The following is a 20,480-nucleotide window of genomic DNA, read 5'->3' on the forward strand; positions in this document are numbered from 1 at the left end:
GTGCTCCCATTTCCATACGGTAACTCCACAACCTTAGGAACAGCATGGCCAGGGTCAGGTCCAAAATGCAATATTGGGAATCCCTAGTAGGGAATCGTGGATAAAGGCAAGCATAGACCCCCAGACCCCAGCATTAGGTATGAGCCCAGTACTAGGAGGCACCCACAGGTTAAATCTAGTCTCCCACAATGACTGATAACCTGCAGAAATGTCTACCGAGCTTGTTTGGTGACCCATATCTCACATGAAAGGGCCCAGTCTGGCTACCTTGCCTGCCTCACATGCTTCACTCGATACGGAAGCACTCCTCCAGAGCTCCAAACAGCACCTTAGGCAAGTGGCACTTCTGAGGTACCTGTTATTCTTAGAGCCCTCTAACGGACCATGAATTTGGCTCATAATAAATACTTTGCTGTCACGTTCTTCTGCTTAGCACCTCCTCTAAACGGCAGCTTTCAACCAGTCTTTCTGCGACCTGTCAGTGAATCACAAACAACCCTTTTGGCTTCGGAACAGCCCTGCGAAACTCCAAGAACGACATGGTTTGAATTACTGTGGTATTACCAGTCAGGACTCTTGTCCGAGCTGACGGAGAGGCGTGTAAAAGGGGACTGCACACACGGTTCTCGGCAGGCAGCTGGCCCACGCTGAAGGGACAGGGCAGTTTTGCCAGTGCAGTTGTACTAGCAGAGCAGAAGCAAGCTTGCGCTGCACAGCTAATGTGGTGTTATTTGTTACATTCACAGGAATTGAGTGTACTTTGCAGTGTTTTCAGTGGATTTAATGGAATACCTCTGGTCTTTGTCTGACATTCCGGAGTCTATAGCATTCCTGGTTGGCTCCTTTATCTCATAAAATCCTTCTAACACATTGAAAAAAAATCTCTAATACAAATGTCTGCAATTCTTTCAATATTGTTTATTTTATTACAAGAATAGTTTAGGACAGAACAAAAAAAATCATGGCAAGATCAAATTTTGAATAATTAAGAGACTTTACGAGCCACAGATCTCAAGTAATGTCTCTGCTGGTTATTGCTGTGCACCACAGTGACGACGTACCCATCTTTCACGGCAACGTGTGGTGCTGTGCTGTAACTCAGCACTCCTGCAGAGTGTGCCATTCAGCAGCAGTGCACAGAGTAAGAAGGAAATACGTTTCCTTCCGTTGTTTTATTGCTGTCTCATCTCACTGATAATGCAGCTTTTAGTCTACTCAAGTTATCCCTAAGTTTGGCAGAGACAAAACCAGCCCCTTTTGCCCTCCCCAATTACTGTGCACCCACATGGATTGTGCTAATTCTTCTTTCCGAAATCAACAAGTCATCAATTAGGCTATTAAAAAAATAAATATTCTTATGCAGGAAATATACTGACCCCTACAATTAATATATTAATAAGCATTTACTTGTAACATTAATTGCATGACTCATACTGCCTGAATTTTTTATTTAAAAAACCCCCAACCATCCAAAACACAAAGGCCATGGGGCAGGGGTGTCTGAGGCCTCCAGACACACTGAGCTGGCTCTTACTTCAAAGGATGAATCATCAGAATCTGGTTGGTATCAGCAGAATTGGCCTGCGCAATAAATGAGGCGAGGTAGCCTTTCCCTAGAGGTGTTTCTGTCTCTCAGCTACAGAAAAATAACGCAGCCTGGCTGCGAGCAAACTTTTTACGTTATATAAACCAAGCAAAACATACTTATATAGCAAAGGTTTTCTGAAATAACCTCTGGAAGTTCTCACAACATAGCAAGCACTCTTTCTAGAGTTTCAGTACGTATTTCAGTGAGAACAGAGACACACTGGCAGTATTTTCTTTTTACTGTATCCTTCCAGTGTTTGTACAGAAGACAAAATCTGTAAGCCTCACCCCTACACACCTATTATTCAGGACTGTACATGGCATTGCCACAAACTTATACAGTTCCATAAGTTCAGAGCAAGTCTGGAGAAACCCAAATACAATCAAAATCAAATGTATTTGATACAGACATCAGAATCTGGAAACAATAAAAAGTCTGGGTATAGTCACATGAGACTGACTGCCAAGATAAAGTAACCATGTAAAAATTCCTGGGGTATGGGTGCATCAGAGTGCCTTAACCCAAAGTTCTTGGCTAGCCTCTGTTGTACAATAGAATGTACTATTTTATACCAGCTCTAACAGGATCGAAAGCAAAACTTTTAATCAAGTCTTGCAGCTCTTGCTTAAAAAGAGCATCCTATCGTCAAGCACCGTGAACAGACTAGAGGGGTTCTTCTTTGTTTTTAATTATGTGGCTTATTCATTAAAAGGTTAAATTCCTGCTGTATTTTTCTAACGCCACAATTTCATGCCATGGTCAGAGCACCAGCTTGGCTCTCAGGCTGGAGGTTGATCAGGGAATTGCTTGCTTGGGCCAGCTCTGCGATGGATACTCGTCCTCTCTGTTTGATATACTGAGCCACGGCAGCCATCTCCTCTGGAGTGATGTAGATGAACTTTCCTCTGTCATCAATCACACCTACAGGGGGAAAGAAAGGACCTTGAAGTCAGCACTTTGGCTCCTCTCACTTCCCGACAGACATCAGTCACTTCTTTTGGAAGGGATGTTCAAACTGCTGAGGCTGCATTTCGTATCTAGGGCAGGCAGAACAACGTGCTAGCAGTCAGGCTTTTATCTCCTCTCTGCTGTTGGGACTTTGAACAGGGCTATGATGATAGCTAAGTGCCTTGGTAAGACTAATTTTGTTCAGCAAAGTAACAGGTTCCTGTCACTTTATGCAGCTAGCTGGTGGTACTTCAGCAGCTACATCAGGTATACAGTTTCGGTGCTGATGTTCTGGGCCCACGCAGCCGGTGGAGAAAGGCAGAGCAGCAAGAGGGCCCAGGAGGTGATTCAGAGACCCTGTGGGGCCCAGCTCAGCCATTCCAACTTACCCTCTAAAAGGGAATGAAGCTCAGTTTCCATATTCCAGTTGCTCCATCAAGAGCGAGAATAGACCTCTCTGTTCTTAACACACTACAGGATCAAATGCATGGCAGAGAGCCTCACTGGCATGCTTTTTAGGCGACGGAAACATCCACGACAGTACATATCCTTATGCTTTGATTCAGACCGCTTTTAGGTCACTCGAATGGGTATCCACACATACCCACCAAGATAGTCATTTCCCAGACATGACCACAGTATCAGGTCAGTAAATGTTTGCATTGGCACCTTCACCTACTTAGTCCATGGAAAGAAAAAGACTGCCCAGCAATAAAACAGGCTTGTTCAGACAGGGAGCTCCCCATGTGCTCAGTCTCTGCTTACAGTCCAACTCTGATTGCGTGGGTACATGGCTAGGAACAAGCACTTCACTTACTACAGCATCGTGGAGTGCCCTGGGATGTTTGCTTCTCCCACAGTGTGCTGTACCCAGCTATTGGCTTTAGCCACAGCACCTTTAAAACAGACTTGCAAAGTACCCCAAAACATCCAAGCGATTCTTTCAAATTCAGATTTCAAAGACATCATTTGTGATGTCTTCTGGCTGCTCGGGAACTCCTAAAGGCCTTCAGCAGGGCTCAAACGACATGCAGGACCTTGTGCTGGTTCCTGAACTGCTGGGGCCATTCACCCCCACCTCTGTATAATGGATCATAGGAGCAATCACATCCTATAGTGCTTTAAACAGTAGTTTCATGCCAGCTGAAGCAGGGATAATAAAAATATCTATTTATCAAGTCCTACTAGGATCTTCTACAGTTTAAAACAAAAATTACACTGGAAGTCTCTCTCCACCATAATTAAGGCATTCTCTGCACCACCTATTCACCAGCTAAAATAAAGTCCCCTTTAAGTTTTGGCTGTCACCTGTTAGAGTGCCGTCTGCCATCAGGTCCTGGATTCTGTTAATTACATCCTGTTCAGAAGGGAAAAAGGAATAACAAACTGATCAAGAGGAAAGCAAAAAATATTTCACGTGTTCAGACAAACTACAGAGGGAGGCTTACATTTAATTCCTCAGTGCTAAAGACTTCAGCGAAGGATATACATCAGTATTTCCACACAGACAGACACAGTAAGCCTTTCGGTCTTAGAAGGATGAAGCCAGCTTCTGCATTTTGGGGTGTTCAAATAACTTCCCTATCCCCAAAAGAGACTTTAATCGGTACGTTAGCTGTTAGTTCTACGGAAGGGGGGTGGTTATACACATCTTCCCAGGAAAAGGCTGTACAGTGCCAATGCAACACGCAAGTTCCATGAAGTACACTGAGGTATGTCTACAAAAACCTGGCTACACATAATACATTCCAGAGCTTTTTATGTATTTTTTTTTTTTCACGCTACATTTAAGAGGAAATCTCTTCTACCAATCCAAAGAACAACTTGCTGAATTCGTTGCTGGGTTAACCCTTAATTACTCTAAGCATGCAGTTCCAGTACACCTTAAGCTAGTATCTAAGCCTTGGTTTCCAAAGTTCTGCCTCTCCCCCTTTCTTCTATTTACGTGACTGCAGAAGCAAATTATAGTTTAGATTTCAACCAGATAAATTCCCTTAACTGACTCACTGCATGCTTAAATGAAGTTCTGGTTTAAGAGGGAGGCAGGAGCACAGCAGCCTGGACTTACAGCAGTGTAAGTTACTGTGAAGGGGCACCCCAAGATCAGATTAGGTACAAAACAACAGAAAACAATGGTCACTTAGAAATACATGTCAAGTGTGCTCAAATTAAAATAAACCAAGCCACAACTATTCTTCAGAGTCAAAACATAAGATGTTTAAAGAACAGAAAAAGGACGGATATCACACCATGAGCTCACTTTCACACGCTTATATAGGGCTGAGAGGGATAATGTTCCTAAGTATTGCACCCCTTAAATGTTCTAAAAACACACAAGCAATTGGAGGAAAACACCTCATCTATTGATTGTTTGCAAACATAACAATATTGCCCAATTATGTGGGCAGTGTCTGATTTTGCTACTAGCTCTGTTTTTGATTCCCAAGTATGCTGAACTGCTGTATTACTAGGATTTGCAAATACTACAGGACCCATTAACCAACAGGCAGCCATGCAAGAGGAAAACAGCACTTTTCACTGAAACAATCTTGTAAACCACAATCCTTCACTGGCTGGCTGGTACTTTGATGAATGGCCACATTTTTAGGGCTGACTTTGCTGATCTTCACCAAAATCCAAGCATTTTCAGTAATGTTGAGATACTTGCATAGATGTTACCCTTATTTACCCACTTTCTCTCCTGTCCTTTTAAACTCATTGCTTGTACTTGCACCTCAAAAAGTTAGTACTTACCTGTGTTCTTAAACCGAAGTGTGAAGCCAAGTCCTCCAGCTGGATTACCTTTGTTTTCTACAGAAACAAAAGAGAGTTAAATGCAGCTGATGAATTAGAAGTTTAGCATATTTCTTGTCCTTTCAAATAAAAAAATGCATTTAATAGACAAAGTAGAACCTGTCATTCTGAATAACTTCTAGTAAGCACTTTTCTCTGACAAAAAACTCTACCTTAAGTTACTTAAACCACTTGCTCTGTGGAAAGACTAATGCTCTGACCCACTTAGGTGAAGACTCAAATACATTTGCCAGTGTTCATCCTGAACCTTTTCTTACGTTAGGAGGACAGGATGAGCATGAGCACAATAAACAGCCATGGCTTGGTTTTCCCTGCCACCTGAGTTTCTCAACTGCTACCTTTAATATCCAGTATGCTTTAGCAAGATCTCTTTTTGTTTGAGAGATGTTTCAAAGTACATTTTAAAATGATCACTAGTATATATCAGCGCACACGTAAAAATCCAGACAAGGCTGGCAGCATTAAGCGCTTTAGTCTGTTTTACTAATGTCATGTGTATTAATGCCATAATAATCTTCCTAAGCAAGTGAACACCTGATTAAAATTGTCAGTGTTGGAAGCGTACTGCTAGCACACTCCTGTGCAGGCAGCACCATCACCTCTGAAAATAAAGGCAGAAGCAGAAACTGCAAATTTTCACTTTGCTTTTGATAGAGAATCTTACTGCAGCCACTCTCAGTCAGGACGCAGTCCCACTGCTCACATCTGGCTTTATGCTTCTCTGTAGCTCCAGAGAATTACAGAGAAACACCTGGTGCACTTGTCTGGAGCTACTTGATTCCTGGTTTCTTATCTGAAAAAGTTTTAGCAACTCATCTGTTTAGATGTGGTAAGACGATGCACTGTTTTTAGGAGCTTGGAAAATATAACATTTTTGAAAACATTCTGGACTACATTTCTAAGAGCCATATGTGTACGGCCACAAGAGCTACATTGACATTATCAGATGCAGTACTTCAAATGATAAATGCATTTGATCCTGATCTTGAGAGTATACTGGAAGGACACTGAAGAAATAAAGAGGCTGAAAAAGATGAATCTTTTTCATTAATAAAATCAGACAAAAAAAAGCCAGACACAGACTTAGGAGTTGTGAAGTTTGATGCAGCCAAGCTAGAGAACTGAATACCATGGACTGAACGCATGGAATTGGAACCAGTCCATGGAATTCAGTTCTCAGAGCTGGGAACTGCCAAGATTCATCACATCTTCTTTTAAAAGCATGGGGGTGGGGGGTGCAAAGCCACACGAACAAGAAAAACAGGGTTTAAACCTTCATTTAAAGATATTCACACTCAATGACCATGTTTACTGGGAGCTTTTCAAGATAGGTCCTGCTGTGAATAAGATCCCAGAAGGTGGGGTGGAATTCGGATGCACTCCCCCCACGCTCTGAAATATAACGACATTGTGAGGTCCCAAGCCAGCAAAACACTTCACCACATGCTTCACCTTTTAGAGACAGGCTTAACTTTCATTGAGCAACATATACACATTTACGCTTTACTGAATTCATTTAATTTTAGGTACGGTTCTGCTGCTGTCCTCAGCAAGGGATTAAAGAGAGCAAGAATTCCCAGGATTAAGGCGAGTAGGATTTTTTTTTTTTATCTTGTAAGCATCATTCTTCTTAAAGAAAAAACAAGAAGGGGTAAAGCCTCTGAGTCCTTTGCTATCCCTTTCAAATGTAGTTTGCTGTTTCAATTCACTGGCTGTAATTCAGATGCATTCAACGATACACTGTCAAGCCAGGTGAGAACAGTGTGATGGACAAAGTGGAGTCTCCTATTTTCCTTGGGCCAACAGAGCTAGTGCTCCACAGCAAGGGAACTGCTCAGCCACTCTTTAACCTCTGCCCACTTCATTATTAATTTTTTTCTGAAGTGCTCAGAGAGCCCACAGAGCCGGTTTGTAAGGCGTGTTGTGCAGCTACAGCACTGCTAAGTAAAACCATAAGGCTGCCATTAAGAACTGGTTATTCTGCTCCTCTGAGAGCAGAGCAGTCGAGTCTGTAACTTCAGGACTGGCCACTGTAAGAAACAAACACACAGGATGGCAACTGCAGCAGAGACAATGCCACAGCCTGAGCTGTAAAGTGGTGACGTTGCAGCAGATGGGTTAAACTGGTTGCGGGGCTACTATGAAGCCCCCAAAGGAAGGGGGTGCTCAGCTTTCAGAAAAGCAGAACTGGGGGGCATCAATCCTTTTGCTGCCTTTAAGGAAAGTCCCATTTAAAACAATCCCACATGGCAGACTGGAGAAAAGAGGCTGCATTTTATTTCAAACACCCTTAGGAAGGAAGCAAGCATGGGGTGAGCTACGTCCAGCCAGTTATACCAGTAAAATAAGTTATTAACAGAAGAGCTAAATTTTTTTTTTAAATGCCAATTGCTCTTTTAATTTACACATTCTTCAGACAACTACTAGCAGCTTAGCACTGCCTCTTGATATAAGTCAACAGTTTCTGTGAATAGAACAGAAGATGAGGGCAATACATAAGTTATATATTAAGCATACTTTCAAGATTAAAAAACCAAACCTCTAAAACTTGTAAAAGAAAGCAATGCTCCAGTTCTGCAACTCATCTCTACATAGGAAATCAGGTGTTAAAGCACTTCCGAATTAGGTTTTCAGCCTGTGCTTAATTTCTCTGACGTCAAGTAGAAGTGACTAATATAAAACTATACATATGTGCTTAAACACTGAACTGAGAGTTTGTGACTAATATGTTCCATCCATCACAACCACCAGGGCAATGTGCAGAATCAGACCCCACTGTGTTATCCCTTGGAAACCCTCCCAATTTTAGTGGAAGATCCCAAGGGACATTGAAATATCCTACTGCTCCACCTACTGTTATCCTAGGGCAGCTTGTTTATCAATAAAGAACAGCACATTTTCCTTAATCCACAGCTTGGCAGCATCTTGAAAGCATTATATGTGAATGGGTGAACTGGGATCACACCGTAGCATGTGGTCCATTTCCACAGTTAGTAACTGAAGCAGAGGGTGGTCTTAACAGACACGGCCATTTCAAAGTTCCCCTCCCTTTCAAAGGAATCTCTCCAGCTTCTGTGGAATACAGAATACTGAAATTGCTGCACGGCTGCAAAACGAAATGTGCCATCTGAAGGCTCTTTGTCACTCCATGGTTTTACTTAGGCTCTTTAAACATGTTACCTATAGCTTTTCCAATCTATTCTCAGCTGTCCCATCTGCTTTTGGTGCTGCTTCTGATCAAAGCGGACTGGCTTATGCTGTGGACTTGGTTACTGAACAGGGGCTATTTTCATTTGGGCTGCAGCAACGAAGGCAAGTCCTAACTCCAAGTGCTACTAGCTTAGACATTTCCAAATTACCCCAAGATCATGTTGATCAGAAAGCACTTGAGATGCAAACCTAGCAGCTTCTCTCTCATCTGTGGCCTGACAGCAATGGGATACACCACTAAAAGTGCCAGTGACTCAGGAGGGAGAGAGCAGCACAGCAAAAGCTGCTTGCACTGTAGCTTTGCAGGGACTCTAGAATGATCCAGCCATTGTTCAGACTTGCACAGCAATCGCTCAAATTAATTTCTTGAGCGGAGTTTCCTATGAGACAAATCTGCTTGTAATTCCGGGGTTTTGCTGGGGTAATGGACATGCAAAACTGGCCCAGGGTGTGAGATTCTGAATTAACAAAGTGATTAGGACTTCACAAAGTATACAAGTGATTTGCTTACTAATGAAGCCTTTCACATACATGCCATATGTTGTCAGATAAGAGTCCAGTTTCCAGTAAAGGAAGAAAGGGATTCATTAGGACAAAAGATTTGCATAACATTGTCAGAGTAAGAGTAGGAAAATGCATTTGGCCTTTGATATACCAATAGTGGAGAAAGAAGCATTTGTCTTTACAGATCAAAAGTGGAAATCCTCATGAACACACCACAGGTTTTAAATAACCAGCCATAAAATATGATGAAAGGGAGGCTAACAAGTGATCTTCTCATTAAATATTCCTTCCAAACATTAAGACAGCATTGCAAATTACATGGATAAAAACAAGAAATCACATGAAAAGTTGGATTGACCTTTACAATGCCAGCATTGCAGACACAAACACATCCTGCATGGCAGGCCACATGCTGGTACGGCAATTCTCATTCATGCTAAGACAAGATGTAGAGACTGTTTTCTAAATCAGTAGCTGCTGTTCACAAACAAAAAGCCTGGATGTCCCAAGTCCCAGTCAACAGCAAACATTGCTGCTCATAAACTCTGAGTGTGATCCACAAGGTGCAGAGTTTGTAACGCCTGTCCCTATGAGAGAAGGTTAAGAGCTACAATCCTGCCCCAAAAAGCCAAGTCACAGCTATAACTGCAAATGGTTTTAACAATGATGACGTGCTCATGCATGGTTAAGTAAATAATGCAGACTATATCTAAGGTATCACTTTTGTTACTTGTTGAATATTTAAGTAAATCAAAGAGGAAGTAAAAATTTCCCTTCTTTCTGCAACTTGTCTCTTTGAAAAAGGTATTTTAAACAATCTAACAAGTATGGAAGGAGGAGAAAGACCAATGGTAGCTTACCTTAACGTATTCGAGAAATTCCATTAGAAAGCTGCGAGACTGGATACAGCAAGGAAAACAATTGTTATTTTAAACACATGAATATTAAATGCATTGCAAACTTGCTGACTACAAATATTATAAAAGTGTTTAGCTTGCATAATTCTGAAGTTTTAAACACACGCACACACCCCCCAAAGGAGATTTTTGAACTGGAAAAAAAAAATAAAGATGTAATCTTAGCTAGGAATTTATGATAGGTATTTTCTAAGACAGGATATGGCTAAAGTACAATCTGTGTTTAAGTGTCTTCTGAAAGAAAATCTTTGAATCTTTTATTCTTCACATCATACATACCTTGAAATAACCACATCTGTGTGCATTTGTGCATCATGAATTAAGTTACATATACACACCAAGGACATTTTGTACAGAGTGGTTCAGGAGACAGCTCATGCAGATGGTCAAGTGTAGCACACAGCTGCACAACACATGTGGAAGCTCAAGCCGTTTTCAAAGCTATGCACCTGAAATCCGGCATTTCAATATATGCGGCTCAATTTTCAAAGGCAATGCAAACAATGCGCATTTAAGTTAACAGGAGGATCAAGTTACTCTGCAACCCTGGAAATCAATCAACCATAATTAACTGCTTAGGTCTGGTCTCAGGACCTTAATTTTCATCATGAGTTTCAACATGCTAGCCTCAACAACACAATGTAGACTCAGCTATTGTAAAAGGATACTAAAACACTTCAATACATTATCCACCACAAGGCAGAAGGGTGGCTTGCCATTTCTGTAAGGCTGGTGTCCCCAAATAACTAAGTACCTGTGATTGCTTCTGAAGATGACTTTCAAATCACCTACTATTATAGTACTATCTCCCCATCCCTACCAAAGATATCTCATACCGCGACCCAGGCATCATCAACTGCCTGCCAGCTCTTCTGAGTGAGGAACACCCTCTCTGTTCCCACATATAGAAAGATTAACTTCTCCTTGACAGGCAGCTGTAGGAACACAGACGACAAACACATTCTAGCTTTAAAAGGAGCCTAAAGTAGAACAATTTAATATTTTTGCTAAAATCTGATCTTCTAACAGGACGGGCGCACATTTTTGAAAGGACTTTCAACAGACTATGCATTTTGCTGTTCTCTGCATCTTAGGAAATTCCCCATCACCAGATACAGCTTCTCTTGGTGTTAATCCCAGAACGATGGAGGAATTTCTCTTAAAGAAAGGGGGTCCATAGTGAGAACTTGTAACTAATGTCAGGCAGTATTAACTCATTACAAGCTCCTCAGCCCAAAGCCACTCTCAGGCACACTAAGGGCAAATCCATTCAATTCATCAGGGTTACTTTAGCAGAGAGGCAAATGCATGCATGGCCCTGAAAAAAAAGTACTTATGAAATGCACTGGACAGCTCAAATTTGGCAGCTACAATCCAAGAGCAATTTCAGCATTTGATAGCAATTAGAGTTAGCCTAACAGGTTTTCACAGCAGACAGAATAAGAACACCGCGTCCCACAACAGCGGAACTTTTTCAAGTTTGCTGTGGTATCATGTCAAGTATCACATTTCAACCACCATCCCCAGCAGCGCGTCTGCAGGCAGCTGCAGGAGGAGCATGCTAGAATGTTATGCAGAGTTTGAAATACTATCAACATAGCAATCATTTGTGACATTGAATGCACAGTTTTCCAGCGTACAACCCACAAGCATCTAGGTTGTCTCCTGTGAATACTCCTAAAATAAGTCTTTTAAGACAAGAGCTTGGCTTTTCATTTGATTTCACAGCAGCTCCATTGGTCTAGGAAATAAAACCAAACCCAAGCAATTCCTCCCAAGATACGTGAGCATTACCAACCTCCATATTTAGCCTTGCTTTCATTTGCCCCACTGTATATAGGTTGGGCAGAGCTGACGACAGTAAAAGAGTATCTGACTTAAAGGATGAGTTTTATTTCAGTCCTTACATTAAGGGAGGACAGAACTCATTTCTAGTGATACGCATTTGCCTTACTACTCTAAACTAATTTGTACGAGTCTGGAATTAGGGACTGCAGCATTCCCCAGGAAATACTCCAGGTTAACATGTGCCATATACACAATTTAGCTTTTACAAGCAAAAACACTTGGCTGACTCCTAATTTCAAGTTCATTTTACACGAGACAGAATGTAGTAAGGGTGACCCAAGCCTAACAAAGATAAAGGAAACTGCATTAACAGCCTCACATACATACCTCTTCCTCTGTCATTGATTCTTCAACCCCTTCCTCTTCAACTACAAAGCTCTCCTTCAGCTTCAGGTACTCTTCATACTCCCTCTTCTCCTCTTCTTCCTTTGCCTTCCTTTTTTCCTCTTCCTGGACAGAAAAGATGACAAGTGGTCAGTTTGCTCCTCCCCAAATCAGATTTAGTTTTAAGTAGCATCTTCTTTATCTGCAGTCTGGTTTTACTAGGACAGAGAGCAGATAAAAAGTTTCTAAAATGAGTCTAAGTTCTCTGATGATGGTATCATTTATTTCACAAGCCACTCTTAACGTAGTAACCATCTCGCATGGTAGTATAAGCTTGCACACAATACACCTAGGCTGGTTCTTAACAGATCTGACAAAGGGGAGAAAACCACTCTTATATAGCAACCTGCTTTCTTAATTTGCATGAATATGTTTCTTCTGGAGATCCCGTGACAGGAAGTCCCTGCCCCTAACTGTACTTTGATGCAATATCCACATTTTCAGTAACTGGCCCCAATTCTGCTCTGACATGCACTAGTATAAATTAGGAGCTATCACAAAGAATACAGGAGTTACACTGGTGTCCATCTGTGTATAAGAAGCCGTCCCGTAAAAATTTCAAGTAAAATCTCTTTCTTATGACATATAAGCAAACTACGTCTACATGGAATGTAAAGAATAGTATAAAGCATTTTAGGCATAGGAAACAAGGTATGATTGTATTAAAAAAGGGTTTTATTTACACGTTTGATTGTTAACCAAAACATACAGGCTCTTTTTTTAGTTATTTGCAATAAAAATACTTTCAGTTCCCTACCCTGAAAGAAATGTTAAAGTCTTAAAAATAAACAAACAAATAAAATAATGTCGACCCAGAAAACTCTAAGCCCAACATCAGTGAAATGGTGATGCATTCTAGGTAATGTAGAATAGTCACACATTCACACAGCAAAACTGTGATTAAAAGTTTTGGAATGTGATAGATTACTTAAAAAATGTTTCAAATTAGAAAAGGTTTTTACCCGTAGCTCATCAATTTGCAGCTTTCCATGATTTTCTTTTAAAATCTGTTTTGTTCTTCTACAAAACACTTTACACATGTAGCTTCACACAGAAGAAAAATGTTTCCTTACACAATGGTTTCTTCCAGAGAAATTTTTGTTCGTACAGCACCTGGTACAACGAGATTCCAATTTGACTGGCCTCTGGTTGCTATCACATTGCAAAGGCTTGATTAAAACTTAGAAAGATGAGTCCTTCAAATTTCAGTGACAATCTCTGACATTCCTTTACTATTAACAAGGAATTGATCTCTCAAAGAACAATTATATTGATGTCTAAATGCTTGCCATCCTACATCTTTGACACTAATATGGTAATTACTTCCTTAAATGGCTGGAAAGCAAACACTTAATCCATTAAAACAGGAAGAGACAGGAACAGGTAATTAAGTATATTGAAAAATGTCCATATTAAAAAATGTCCATATTAAAAAATGTCCATATGTAACGCCAAAATCAGCAAGATACCAGAAACAGGGATGGGAGGGTTGTCCTTCAACAAAAACCGAAAAGAAAGTGTATTTGCTCCCAACTGCGTTTAATCAAACTCCCAGAAAGTCATGAGAAGGAATGCTATCAACATACAAGTATAAGAAAAACAGGACTGAAACGATCTTACTGTACGTGCAAAATCAAAACCATTTTTTTAACTGCTATCTCATGAAAAACTACTGATCTGAGGAAGCTCTTGAGACAAAACAAGACCATTTTCTGGGTCATTCATCACCGTAATGATTATTAGCAAAAGTCCAACAGTAGATTTTTTTTCCTTATAAGCGCTACAGGTGCCAAGAACAACATAACCATATTTCATTTGGAAGTGACAGCAAATTTTCTTTTCTTGTAAGTGCATTAAATTTAATCTTGATCCTGGAAATACAAGAATAAGGTTCTTCCCCCGGCCTATTACAGAGGTGTAATTCAAAAGGATTTGAAATGAAGGAGAAAAAAAAAAAAAAAAAATCACAAAACCTGAAAATTGCTTTGGGAAATTTCTAGACAGGTCTACAAAAAAAAAAAATAAAAAAAATTGGAAGACAGTGTCCCACTTACAACTGAGCAACAATAAATAAGAAGTATTTTCGTGTTTCTAGAAAGTCTAACAACAAATTGAACAAGTCTTCCTTACCTACTTGAAGAACAGTAACTTCAATTTTATTAAAGCATACGAGCACGTTACTAACAGTACTTCCATTTCCAACACATGCAGAAAAGCACCTCTGCTGTGTTTTTCTCAGCTGCTCTGAGTGCAAAGCACTCATCTACCAGTCCCTCTTTTGCGGTCTCTTTAAAAGCCAACATGAGTTTATTTTCCAGATCCTAAATTTTGATGCTGTGATCAACAGAGCATTTCCAGGTGGTCTGAGCCAGTGCTTTGGTAGATAAAGCGTGTCAGCCTCAGAGCCTCATGTTTCCTGGTAGTTGTAGCTTCCTGCATAACACTAAGTATTTCCAGAAGCTTTTTCATCTAATAAATAAAAATCCCAGCCACTTCCTGCACAGTCTCACATGCTTTACTGCCTAAATTCACCTATGATTAAATCTGTAGAAAAAGAAAGATTTAGCCAAACTGTAAACTGGTTCAAAGCCAAGAGGAGAGATGTTTTTGCACAACTGCACTGGGAGAAACAACCAGCAACAGCAGTGGAAGGTGAGCAGGGGGAACTCTGGCAAAATCAGGCTGTCTGTTAACACTTACTCTCTGCTATTTTTTTCACCATCATGCCAGCATTCTTCTTTCACGTGTCTAAGTCATGCAGCAGTACCATGGTAGGTGCAGGGTCAAATTTAGGCAGGTTGCATTCCCACAAAAACCAGTCTATCTGTACACATAACCCACACACGGAAACACTCTCAGCACCCCAGGGTCTACTAATGAAACAGAGACCAATACTTGCTTCATGCAAGTCATACAGGGGGCACTCAGCTCAAATATAAATTTAAAAAACCCCATATCTTTGTCAGTCAGGTTTCTTGGCCTCTCCCCATCCTGATCTCATTAACTGCTGTGGAGTTAAGTGGTAAAGCATGCGGCTCAGAAAAGAGATAATAGCTGGGCCACCTCCCTTCAACAATGGGTGGGGTGGTGGGGAAATCCCAGCATCATGGAAATTTGCTAACTGCAGATGCTCACCTTCAGCTGCTTGCCTTTTTTTTTTTTTTTTTTTTTTTTTTTTTTAGTTTTTGAAGCAGGTTTGCTTCTCTCCTCACCCACCTAAATGCTACCCAAACAGGGGGCTTGCTACAGTGTAAACATTTCTTTTTGATCAGTTCACGCATGCGAAGCACAAACTCTCTCACCCTGATCATGTCTTTATTGGGAAAAAAAATGAAAATAAAAAATTAATCACTCAAACCTTTCCTCTTTCTCTCCCTTTTCTGATAAAATGTTCACATTATTACTGATGGATTGACTCTTCCATGACATGCTTGCTATGAGTCTCATGTGCCACCTTGCATAGCAGAGACCCACAAGCTTCCAGAACCCCATGAAGTCTGTGGACCTCCAGCACTCTGGCAGACATTTTCCAACACCTTTACCCCTTCCTATACTGAACCTGGTCAGCACTGACTTCCCACTGCACCCAGTCCCAGTCCTTCCACTGATCTCCAGGCTCCCTCCGTCTCGCCTGCCTGCTGAGGACCTGGATTTGCTGTGAGGCTCCTTTCAGATCATTACCTTCTGTTTGCCTCTTACCTTGATCACAATGATTATTTCCATGACATCAAAAATATTAATTGTGCCAACTGCACAAGAGCCCAGCCTTTTACCAGGTGAAACCCATAGCAACTTAACTCTTTTACGCTTACAGCTGGAAGCAGGCCTTGACTCTTGGAGTCCTGGGATGCTGCTTGAGTAACTGCAGTGGCTGGCTGACAGATTACAGCCTTTGAAGGTTTATCCTGCATTACTATTTTCAGCAAAGGGTGAGGACCCTTACAACACTGTCCAGTGAGAAGATACTGAACTACTGTTTCTACTTTTCAATGCAGTAACCCATTTAAGGTGACACTGAGACTAAGCGATATTAACTCTATAGAGTAAGTAGCTTTTCTGAGAGCTTTGCCTAAGCAGCTCTCCCTGAGAGGAAACTGCTAGTTGTGTGCTGTGCCAACTCTCCTCCAAATCAGATAAAGATAAACGTGCTGACAAACAAATAATTCACAGGCAGCTTATTCAACTGCTAAGTGGAAGGGATCTCACTGCTAAGTGGAAGGGATCTCACTGCTAAGTGGAAGGTAGACCAAACACTGGACTCCCTTCAGCCTGATACCAGTTGATCCTTGTTTGTGGCTGTTTCCTTAACTCGCACAATGAAGAAAAGCATATTGGTTCCTATGCCAAATACTTTGAGGTTCATGGACTAAAGAAACCCTCCTTGCAGAACATTCAGTTTTCGTGCCATTCATGCAAGTTCTGCAGGAATTGGAAAGGGACTTTATAGTAAATAATTTCGCACAGAGCAGATGGACTTCTAGGATTCCTCCCCACTACTCCAATGTTTAGACACAAAATAAAAAAAATACCTTTAGAAAGACAGAATAAGTGTTCTTCCCAGTTCTCATCCCCTCAAAATCAGAGTAGAATGAGTTCTCTGCAAGGTTTTCAACTTGTACTTTCTTATGAGAAATTAATTTTCAGGAAAGTATACACACTTGAAAGCTGACGCTTAAACTGAAACTACTTAGTAGCCTACATCAGCCTCCAGAAATGCACTGTTTATGTATGAATAGTGGCTATAAATGCCAAACAGATAATGAAAAGCTCTGCTGAGAAGCAATCAAATCTCGACGTTCACATAATCCTACACATAATAAAATAATTCAACAATCAACATTTTAAAACACGGTGCCTATTCTCACATGATCAAATATCAAACCAAAGAGACAAAACCTTAGAGTCTTATTTCTCAAAAGCTTTAACAGGACTCTTGGGATCACTAGCCGATCCTCTACTTCTACAGCTCTTAAGATCCAGACCATTTTTATTTACGAGCTTAGATGCAAAACTGAAAGCCTAAATGAAATGGCCCAAGTTTAGAAACTTTGGGTACTGCTGTGCTTGAGCAATACAGATCTCGTTTTAACGTAACAGTGAACAAACATCAGTCCCCACTCCTGCTGTGGCCTTTTGTTTCACAACAGTTAAAAGCTTGCTCATTGGAAGACTGGTAGTTTCTCTACTGTATCAAGCTACGTTTCCAGAGCAGCCCACTCTACAATGGATTTGCTGGCAACACACCCGGTTCAACACTGCATTTCAGTCTAGAATAGTGATAGCTGTGAGCCCTGCATCTGCACGAGCAGCTTCCTTAGCATGGTGAAGCTATGCTGAAGGAGTAAAATCTACAAAAATCCCTGTGCACAGGGAAAAAAAAGAAAAAAGCTCTTGTGCAAGCAATCTGCAAGGCTTTGTATGAAGACACTGTTTTGCAACATCAGAGGAAGTTCGCTCTCATTGATAAGGTGGCAGTTGGTAAACCATCTCACCACTAAAAAACTCCAAGAGTGAAAGGGAAATCCCCAGGGTAAAGCAGAGCTGAAGCAAATGCCAATTATAAAGGAGCTTCATCACATGCATAGCCAATCAGGTCACCAGAACACTGGAAAGGAAACTTGAATTTAAAAATATATTATCTGGTTTGCAACACTGGAGCCAAAGGGCAACCACATTTTATTTATACGTGCATACAAATGCATTTAAATAGAACCAGGGGGTTATTTTTCTCAAGTATATGCAAGATTTTAGCCCCATAACTCCCTTGAAGTCAGAGTTCCCACTTGTAGTGCAGCACCGTGTAGAGTTGCCCAAAAGTAATTGGAGAGAGATATTAGTTTGTCTATAAAACAAAGTGGGTTTTTCATCTGACTCAAGAATTCATTATTTCCACTAGAGTCCAAATCTCAAACTACTTGAGCGGGGTGTGTGTGTGAAAGGGCTAACAGTCCCGGTAACTTTATCAAAGATCAACACTGGGGAATTTCTAGAAGACCTGCATGCTGAAACATGATTTTATATCCTCCTGATCTATTTGACTTCCCTCATCATCTGACTAACTTTTAGATGGTATTTAATGGCGCAGGAATCGCCCATTGCTGTTGACTAGGATTCAGCTATTAGTTTAAGGCTGTAGCTGCAACGCTGAAAGGAGACCCTCCTTTACGCAAAGCCAATCTCAACGTTCACAGAAGTCAGCACAATTTTGGTAGCATTTCTTGGGAGAGAGACTGAAAAAAAGGCGCAACTGAAATTTAGCCAACAAAGCTGATTGCGCTTGTTTGGAGACTTGCCACTGTCACTATACCTGCAAAAATACCCTGATGTACTGGAAAACAAAGGGGAAAAAAAGGCAGTTGACAACTGTAACATTCTTCAGACAAATTTTAGTGATAAACTTAAATTTCTTGTGCCTTATGGGATTATACAAACTACAGAAACATCAGTAATCAAACTGCCTCCAAAAATCATACAACCAGCTACCCTCTGGCTTTTATCTCATGACTATCAATCACTCCTTGAGCTACCTTTTATAATTTTGCCTTTCCATCTCCTAACTTATATGGCGGAATACTATTATCACATGTGTCGTCCACAAGGGCTTAGTTGTGATAAAACGTTACTTGTGGAAATGAAGAATCCTTTCCCTAGAGGAACATATAAATGACATTTTTTCCTATGTATTCTATAAAAACACAATAAATCCAATGATCCCTTTATCGCTTATTAGGGGCCTAGAAGAGAGAAGCAGTATCTTTTACATCACACAATCAATCCGTAACAAGATTTGAAAGATAAGATGTTATGATCATAAAGACAGCCTATGCTTACATGCACAGTAATCAAGTATCTATTCATTAAATTCATTTCCCTTCCTATCACCCAGTCAAGACTAAAACACTGAAGTCTTGTTATTATCATGCTCCCTATAATACTGCTTTCTTTGCTGACAGAAGCAGGAACTCAAGCAACACAGCCTAAACATGTACCAGTCTTGAATTGTTCTGTTTCCTGTTAAAGACTCTGATGAAGACAGAGAATTAAAATTACTAAAAACCACTTGAGGATGAACATTAAATATTGTCAGACACGTTTACTTCAATCCACACTCAAAACTTTCAGCTGTTACTGGATTATCAGCCTGTCTTAGACCCAAGCAAAAATATTATATTGAATACACTTTCCCCTTAGTAGCAGAGTAACATTCGTGATGTAGCCCAGTGCATTGGCTTGCTGCACCGATACAGATTACTGGGAAAAACAAACAAACGAACCAATCAAGAAAAGGTTGAAATTAAAGAATCTAAGTAGCTAACGATTTATTGCCTAAAGTGAATAGCAAGCTAGATTCAGGCACCTGAGAAATTTTCCAAATTCTACTAAGTACTCCTTCGGACTGTTGAGCACAAAGTTTAAAAAATAAAATAACCCCCCCCCAAACCTTAGTTTATATTCCTCTTTTTTACTGAGCCCTGTAAAATGGAGATGGAAGTGTATTAGTGCAGCCTTTACTAGGGATACTGAACATTAAAGCAAAAAAAAAAAAAGGGGGGGGTTTTCCTCATTCGAACAAAAAAAGTTACTCAGCCCTAAATTGAACAGACATGGATTAAAAAAAATAAAGTTAAATATTTTAATAAGCACTTTCTGTGTGAAGAGACCTCTAGTTAGAATTTCACCCTTATTTTCCACTCAACTTTTCAACCATGCCTGACTGGTCTGGATTAGCCAGCTGCTCTGAGAAACCTGTAGGCAATCAACAGGATAAGATCTTTGTCCTGGGCTACAACTTCTTTTGAGCCGGTTGACCAAGCTCAACTGCAATTTGCTTAGCAATTCACCTGCCGTGCTGGCACCACTCTTGAAGGAATTGAAATTCTGTTCATTAGCCTCCTCTAAAGGAAGTGACATTTAAACACTGCTAGCGTCAGCAAGCGTGCCCTCCTAATTATCCCCAGACTACTGGAGCCACTTGGTTCATTACAACCAACTCTTCAGGATTTCAAGGATATTGAATTCCCAGAATCTTAGAAAAAAAATATTAGGTAACTGGGTGGAGACAAAACACTTAAAAGAAAACACCACTGGAGGAAAACTGCCATCTGAGTTATCTGCTATGCCAAGCTCCATGGCATGCAAGCATGGGCAATGGACATGTGCTTTAGAGGCAGCCAGAGCTTGTCTTACCTCTTTCCAAGCCGCAAATATGAGTGGGAGAAATTGGCAATACTTAGGAGAAAAGCAGAGTGGTCAGAGGGACCACAAGG

The 20,480-nt window shown here is 40.7% G+C and overlaps 1 protein-coding gene across 1 annotated transcript in view; it reads right to left on the minus strand.

Moving 5' to 3' along the window:
• Window positions 1-898: 898 nt before the first annotated feature.
• Window positions 899-20,480, minus strand: part of DDRGK1 (DDRGK domain containing 1) — a 39,385-nt gene continuing 19,803 nt past the window's right edge. The window contains exons 5-9 of the mRNA XM_054202706.1: window positions 12,157-12,279; window positions 9,925-9,963; window positions 5,291-5,347; window positions 3,845-3,893; window positions 899-2,509 (exon numbers count right to left, since the gene is read on the minus strand). Coding sequence (XP_054058681.1) covers window positions 2,337-2,509; window positions 3,845-3,893; window positions 5,291-5,347; window positions 9,925-9,963; window positions 12,157-12,279 — 441 coding nt within the window. The 3' untranslated portion in view covers window positions 899-2,336. The remainder of the gene's footprint in view (window positions 2,510-3,844; window positions 3,894-5,290; window positions 5,348-9,924; window positions 9,964-12,156; window positions 12,280-20,480) is intronic.

This window comes from Rissa tridactyla, chromosome 5 (assembly GCF_028500815.1).
Source record: "Rissa tridactyla isolate bRisTri1 chromosome 5, bRisTri1.patW.cur.20221130, whole genome shotgun sequence".
Taxonomy (NCBI): domain Eukaryota; kingdom Metazoa; phylum Chordata; class Aves; order Charadriiformes; family Laridae; genus Rissa; species Rissa tridactyla.